General features: G+C 31.5%; 1 protein-coding gene across 1 annotated transcript; it reads right to left on the bottom strand.

The window, feature by feature from the left end:
* Positions 1–266: 266 nt before the first annotated feature.
* On the bottom strand, positions 267–7,170 carry LOC107798177 (protein DETOXIFICATION 27). The gene is made up of 8 exons (XM_016621146.2): positions 6,595–7,170; positions 5,390–5,931; positions 4,685–4,771; positions 4,161–4,217; positions 1,476–1,714; positions 1,129–1,247; positions 921–1,010; positions 267–587 (listed from the first exon to the last, which is right to left on the bottom strand). Exons 1-8 carry the CDS (start codon positions 6,889–6,891, stop codon positions 528–530), a joined length of 1,491 nt encoding a protein of 496 aa, XP_016476632.1. The 5' UTR covers positions 6,892–7,170; the 3' UTR covers positions 267–527.
* Positions 7,171–8,024: the final 854 nt, after the last annotated feature.

The following is an 8,024-nucleotide window of genomic DNA, read 5'->3' as shown; positions in this document are numbered from 1 at the left end:
ATGCTCTCTTTTTCTTTCTTCTTGTTCTCATAATTTTATTTCTTCCTCTATATAAAGTCGAATGCTTTAATTACTTATCAATCACAATTTGTTTAAAAGCAAGGCATAATTATTACTGTTGTTTTATATATCTTGTTTAATTATTGTCTTTCTTTCAGTGATTATAATTTACAAGTAATTTAAAAAAGGAATGCTTGATATTTAGACATAAGATTTGAGCTTGTTAAAAAACAGACAAAAGAACGCCGAATTCTAGTCATACCAGCTGTTGAGAATTTCTATGTTTACATATTTAACATATCATCATTCATCAATCAACTTCCTTTAAAATTTATACATTTTTGCTTCTTTTTTTTTTTGGTAGGAACATATTTTGCTTCACTTCTATGTAGAAAAAGAAAATTACAACTAGCTTAGCCTGAAGAATCAGTGCCCAAAACATGGAGAGAAATATCCTCTCTTTAATTTGTATATTTTTCGTCATCATTATTCAATAATACTTCGGCGAAATTCCTGGCTATTTATTTCTACGAGGTTAAGTGACCAACGTCTTCCCATTTCTTTACATGCGTAGAGGCCTTCTCTGCCTGCATTTTCAACAAAAAATAATAATTTATTCAGTAAATATACCTAAAGTTTAACGTTTATAAACACTATCAAGTTACTTAAAAGATAAGTATAAGTAATTATCCAGAGAAAATAAGATCTATAACACTACAAATAAATAAATTTCCTGCTATAGCAGGTTAAAATCTATATTGCAAGGACTCTCCAAAGATACAACCGCACTCATGTCGTATCCTCCAAAAACGCACCACTTTTGGAGGATATGCACGCACCCACTAGCATTTTCGGACAGTCCGAGTAACATAGGTTAAAATACACAAATAATCTTAAATTAAAAAAAAATATTATGTTACCTCTTTATTCCAATCACATCTTATTGTGATTATAGCCAAAATCAAAGTCTGAATTGCAGTTCCACCAAAGATCATTCCAGCCCAGATGCCCTATAGAAACATTTTCATTAGCATAATTTCACTTTTATATATATATACTTGATCATTTCTTTACTTTTATTTACCACTCTCTATAAGCTGAAAATTTTGTAAAATATGAGGAACATACCATGACACCATAGTGGAAACCCCATCCCATTATGAAACCAAGAGGTACTCCAAGTAAATAATAGCAACCCAAATTTATATATGCAACATATGCTTGCCATCCAGATCCAACAGCAACCCCTATAAATATCAAAATATAATTTTAAAAACTAAATTAAATAAACAAAACAAACTTAGAAGCTATTAACTCTTTGCTTAAATTATAGGAGTACATGTCATGTAAATGAATACGTGACAAGCAGAGACGATTCCATGATATACAGTCAGTAAATATAGAATGAGTATGAATTTTCAATTTTTTTATATGTATATATAGTTCGAACAGAAAGAAATAAGACGTGGATTTACCCGAGAGAATGGGCTGAACGCTGTTGAGGAGAACAGTGAAGGCTAAGAGGATAGAGAGTTTATGAACAGCTTCAAGAACAGGTTGGCTAGTTGAGAAAATAAGAGCAAGTTCATTGTGGAAAAATATGATCAAAATCCAGAAAAATAAACCAATCACTATTGATTGTGTAACTGCTACTGCTGTTGCAAACTTGGCTCCTCTTCCATTTCCAGCTCCCAACTCATTTGCTACCCTTACTCTACACCACATACATAAACGTGTCATTCTTTTTAGTACAGACTTAAAAAAAATAGCGTCACATAAAACGGAATAGAGGAAGTATATGCGATAAGTTCTTGATTTTGGATCAAATAGTGATAACCACACTTAGAAATGAATTAATTACCTAAGTCTTGGGGCCGGGATAGATGCTAAAAACTGCAAATTATGAGTTTCAAAACTATGCACTAACACTTTAACTTATATTGATAGTATAAATAGTCTTTGTTCCCATCAAACCAATGAATGCAAGACATGTATGTATATACACACTACGATATGTATTATAACCCCTAATAGCAAACAAGAAAAATTAGGATTACCAAACAGAATTTTGTTCTTCATCTGCCATGTCACTCTTTGGATTTTGCATTTGTTCTTATCATGTTCTTAGTGACGACCCAAAACCTCAAAATTTGATTTTGAGGGAAAAATGGTAATTTGAAACTGAACTCGTAGGTTCGAGCCGTCATTTACGATTTATCGGGACTGGTCGGATGGATTTCCAAAAGTTCCGGATGAGTTTGTGCGGAACTAGTCACTTAGGTGGTTAAGAAGGGTTCCGACAATCAAATTCTTTCTTAATTACTCCCTCCGTCTCATATTAACAGTCGTGGTTACTAAAAATAGTTCTCAAATTATTTGTCATTTTAGAAGTTCAAGACAAAATTAATTATCTTTTTCCTTTTATACCCTTAGTAATAATTATCCTTAAAGACTATAAACACCTAACTTTGGTCAAATACCAATGAAGAAAGATTAAATATTAAGACATAAATTAGGGCAAAGTAGTCAAAATCCCATTCTAATTAAGTTTTCTTAAGGGGCGTGTACAAGAGAATCATGACAGATAATAAAAAACGGAAGAAGTACTACTATATCTTTGAGAAAGGTGTACTTGGATAAGATTTTTTTTTTCAACTTCAAAATCTTGTGGACCTTGACTTGATATATAACATGTGATTCTTTCATGTCTATTTTCCATTTTCTGAAACTGTTACATACATAGCAAACTTCTGATAAAGTATATTGGATTTGTGCAACTTATAGACTATTACATTACGAGCATTACGTAATAGCACGGGCTAGCCAATTTTCGGATTGGTCTTTTAAAAATAGCCAGCGTTTGAAAAGTTATTGAAAAATAGTTACTATTTTGCTGCAATACGGAAAGTTCCAGCATAACATGCTGGAGATCGGTGCATTATGCTGGACACGGAAAATGCTCCAATCTCCAGTATATTATGTTAGACTAGTGTATTATACTGGAACTCCAGTATATTATATTGGAGTATTTTTCTGTATTTTGAATAGTATTTTTTTCCAGATTTATCTTTACATGAGAATGAGTAAATTTCTATTACTTTTTGCCAGAGTTAACTAGTTTCGAATCTGTTTTTTAATTTCTCTGTTACCTAACTGGTTGACAATTATTGATTTATTGGCCCTATGGTTTTGTCTTCTGCTAATAAAAGCAACAGGTGAAAGGACAAGGTTATCGACTATTTTGAGTGAAATGAATATTTTCACACTTTTTGTCTTTTCAGTCAATTTTTTCTGAGTACTTTCAATATTATATATAGGATTTATGGATTTTAGCCCCATACAAAATCTCCCAAGATTCATGTTATATATTACCCATGTGCTAGATACAGGATTCAAATTAAGAAAATTACCTTTTCAGATCTGGCATGGGTAAATGAGATCTTTTAAGTGCAAAAGTAAATATTTTATGTGTAAAAAGAAAAGAGCTAGGATCATAAAACTAAAAACAAATTTGTAAAAGCCACAGAACTAATTGACCCATATTCCAAAAGTGTACTAGTATAATCATGTTTCTTACGAGAAATTAAACTATTTTGTATAACATATATATACTAATAATATTTTCAATAAAGATACTTTTCTAGTTTAGGTAACTTTAGAATTATTTGAAGTAGAGAAAACTGATCCTTACTTAAATGAAATTATAAGGACATATATAATCCTTGTATAATCTATTAGCTGATCAAGGACAAAGTACTACGAGATGTAAATTTTACTAAATCGATCTCAGGTTTTTCATGTGAGAAATCACTCATCCAACCAACTCAGCCAATATTCACGGGTAAGACGTTTCTACTCATGTGAAAGGAACCATATAAATTTACGATGATTTTCTAGAAAAATACTGAGAAAAATTGTATCTGGACATTTTTGCCAAATTTCAAAGTCTTTGTTGCCATTATATTTTATTTTGTTGTTTCTATCACTAGTTAGGCCATAAAGGAACAAAAGACAAATTGGGATAGCTAGTTGTCTAATTCAGTCATTTTCATAACTCACTGTCAAGTGTAAGTTGGAACCTATACCATTCACTTATTTTCATAATTTCTAATATGAAAAGATTAGATTAATTATGTAAATGAAAAAGAAAATAGGCATACCCAGTTCCAGCGAAGAATCCAAGAGGAATCATTAGTTCCCAACCATTGATATTCATGCTGCAAGAATTAAAAGTAACAAAAAATTTAGACAATCAAATAAAAGAAAGTGACATCAACTAATATTATGTTTGTGTTGGACAGTTTAAAGATAACTTGATCTTTTTTTTTTTGGTCATCAATTATTATGTTCGTGTAGACAATTTAAAGATTACTTGGCCATTAAATTTGACTCAGACCAAATAATGAGACAAGACGTCTTCATATTCAAGAATAATGATTATGACAACATTTAATAAAAGTTAATTTTTTTTGGGTACATTTAACTTTTTAATTTAAATTTATAGCGTTGTCATATTCATTAATGTTGTCATTAACAAGTTAAAGGTGTTAAAGAACACGTAAAAGACGGAATGAATCAATCATGCAGTTAATTAATACAATTAACATCGTTAATAGTACCATAATTAATTGTCCACTTGTCTTTTTTAAAAACCAAATCTAATCAAGAAGAAAAATTTGCTTACCATATAGACAATGCGTCCACAGCAATTTTAGCATTTTCCAAATTACCAGTCATCACAATTAGCACCCTGTAGTACCAGTTCTCCAAGCTGTTCCATTTGTATGGTAATGTAAGATTAGAAAGAAAAAATAACATTAAGAAATTGCGTAAAATCAATGAGAAATAATTAATAAATAAGCAAATAATAGATAAAACTATGACATGATGGCAAAATTATGGTTAGCTTCGACTCTTAAACCAACAAGAAAAAAGAAAGAATTTAATTTATATACACCATGTATAATAATTTTACACTTTTCGTGCAATTTTAAAATAAGATAGGAGATAACTTGTCTTATTATTCTGATTATTACTATATATTTACCCTATCTATGTATAGAAGTTAAAACTCTAATTGAAATTTCAAATTTTATTTTCTTTCAAGCTCATTTTACTTTCCAAATCTATGCTGCTCGTACTTTCCAAAAATATTGCAGCGCCTATATCGGATTCTTCAAAAATACACTACTTTTGAAGGATCACTCGGCATTATTTTTAAAGAGATCGAGCAACATAAAAGGCGACCCAATGCATTAAGCTTCCGCTATGCGCGGGTCCGGGAAATGACCCGACCACAAGGGTCTATTGTATATAGCCTATACCCTACATTTCTGCAAGAGACTGTTTCCACTGACAAAAGACTAGAATCTTGAGATGAGAATAATACCAGAGCATGATTCCAGAAGAGACAGAGAGCTTGAAAAAATCCCAAAGACCAGAGAAAGCTTCCATACTAAAACCAGTCCAAGAAAGAGGACAACCACCACAAGTAGCATAACATAACAACATCAACATAAGCAACCACCAAGAGATATTCAAAGTAAGTGTTGTCCCAATAATACCCAAATGAAACTTGTACACAATCAACCAACTTATCAACATATGAAAAATGAATGCCACAAAATTTGCCCAAGCTATCACATTATTCTTCAATTGGCTCTGTAAAAACCTCTGTAGTGGAAATTGAAATGCAAAGGAAAAGTGGAGTGGAATAAAGGCCAAAACTACAACTCCAGATAGCTCAGCTACATCTTCTGGTTGCCCAAGAAATTTCAAGACTGGCGTTGCGAAGAGAAATAAAGGCATCATTATAATACAGCATAAGAAGAGTACTATCCAAGAACGTTGCAAATAGACTCCTAACATGTAATGTTTCTTTGCACCAAATGCTTGTCCACATAATGTTTCCAATGCACTCGCCATTCCTAGCTACATAATAGATAAAAGTCGATCAGGGGCGAAGCTACATGTAATAAAAGACATTAAATTGAATCACCTTCGTACTATGCAAATTGGATAAATTGTTGAATCTTTTTGACATAACGGAAGCTTTTGTATAGTAGCAAACGGAGGCGAAACCATGTTACCAAGCGAGGGTTCACTAGTACCCGCAAAGTTCAATAAAATATCCATGAACATATGTATGTATATTTTAGAAAATGCTGATATATTAGTACTGTAACCCTGTATACAAAGCAGATTTTGGTTGAAAGCAAAAGTGACCCCGACCTTCAAATCCCAGGTCCGGCCCTGGCACCCAAATTGCCGCCCATCTAAGCTCTTAAACTAAAAATAGCTGGTGGATGTATAATTATAATATATGTATAATTCGTGTATAACATATGTATAAATATGTATAATTAATGTATAATCTATGTATACTGGCTAGAAAAATAAACATTGAATCTGGCCGCGAATCCCTTCAAAAATTGGCTTTCATATATGAATTCTCACTGTTCATGTTGCTCCATTGAAACCTGACTCGACGCAAAGTCTCATTTAAAACATATGCATAAAGAGAACTCGTAGAGCATACTTCAACTACGAGATTGAAGCGTAGTTGATTGATTAATTTAGTAAGAAATTACGTACCATGAGGCCGAAATCGAAGCCAAGAACAACATTACTAGCAATGGACATAGCAGCAAGTTCAAGATCACCAAGATGACCAGCAAAAGCTTGAGTGATGACAAACATGGAGTAAGAAACTATTCTACTAAAAATAGCAGGGCCAACTATATGCCATAGCTTCTTTGTTTCAATCCAAAATCTATTTGCAAAACTTTGTTCATCTTGGTTTTGTTCTAATATATAACTCTTGTGGATATTAGAGGATGCATAATCTAATAATGGAACCTTATTTTCCTCTATTTTTCCATTGCTAGACATTTTTTCCTTACCTAGGCTTTCTCTCTCTAATTTAGGCTCTATAAAAGAAGAGGGATTGAGAACTTAGAGAGAGAAAGAAAAAGCCTTAGAACAAGAATGAGGAAATGATAACAAGAAGAATTTAATTTGTGTGGCTAATGCTTATATATGTAGTAAGTATAGTCCACAAGAATATCTCAAATAAGAAAGCAACACATGATAAAATTAAAATTGGAATTTTCTCCTTAGCTATCTTCGGAGAAACCGCTTTTTCTTTGTTTTTTTACCTGCTAGTGGCACAAAGAGTTCATTGAGTCCACATATTTTTTATATAAAGCGTAAATATAAGAAATATACTAAAATGTCAACATTAAATTTGAGCTAACTTTTAAAAATATAATAAATTTAATGCTAAAAACTTTAAATATCGAACTTATTAAACTTAAAATCGGAATACGTCATTGATATTGTCACTGCATATCGACAGAGACAGATGTAACATTTCGGCTGCAGTTTCAAGTGAATTCATAACTTTCAATACATAGTATGAATTTATATTTAAAAACTTACTAAAATCTCAATAAATATTAGATTAAACCCATAATTTTAACCGTACTATAAGTTCAACGCCAAAAAAACTTAAAAGTTGAACCCATAAATTTAAATTGTCGATTTACATAAGTATACGTAAGTATGAAGTTGATGATTGAGATTGAAAAAAAGCAAGTTGTCCAAAGATTCTTGGAGGATAGTACAATACTTCTGACAAGTGGCGGATGACCGTTCAGTCCTTTTTATTTATAGTAGCTCTTTTTGTTAGTAATTATTTATTTTTGTGGTGAGTTCACAAGATGATGTTTCTTTCTATCCACGTCATTTGAGCAGATTTAGAAAGACGAGACACCAGAGAAGAACAAAAGGAACTCTACCTTAAAAAGTAGAAATATTTAAGTAAGGGAGTTATTAATGAGAGGTAGTATAAAATATGAAAAATATTGTTGAAAAATAAGAGGGCTATAAAATACTTTTAATATTTCAAAGCTTTTTAAAATTATAGTTATCAAAACTTAGAGCTGTGCTATATTTTTATACACATGTATACATAATGTAAAAGGGCATAAGCTTCCGGTACATTAAGTTTCCGTTATGCGTGT

Source organism: Nicotiana tabacum, chromosome 11 (genome assembly GCF_000715075.1).
Source record: "Nicotiana tabacum cultivar K326 chromosome 11, ASM71507v2, whole genome shotgun sequence".
NCBI lineage: Eukaryota > Viridiplantae > Streptophyta > Magnoliopsida > Solanales > Solanaceae > Nicotiana > Nicotiana tabacum.
Note: the sequence above shows the minus strand (reverse complement) of the source record. Positions and strands in the feature narration are given on the sequence as shown.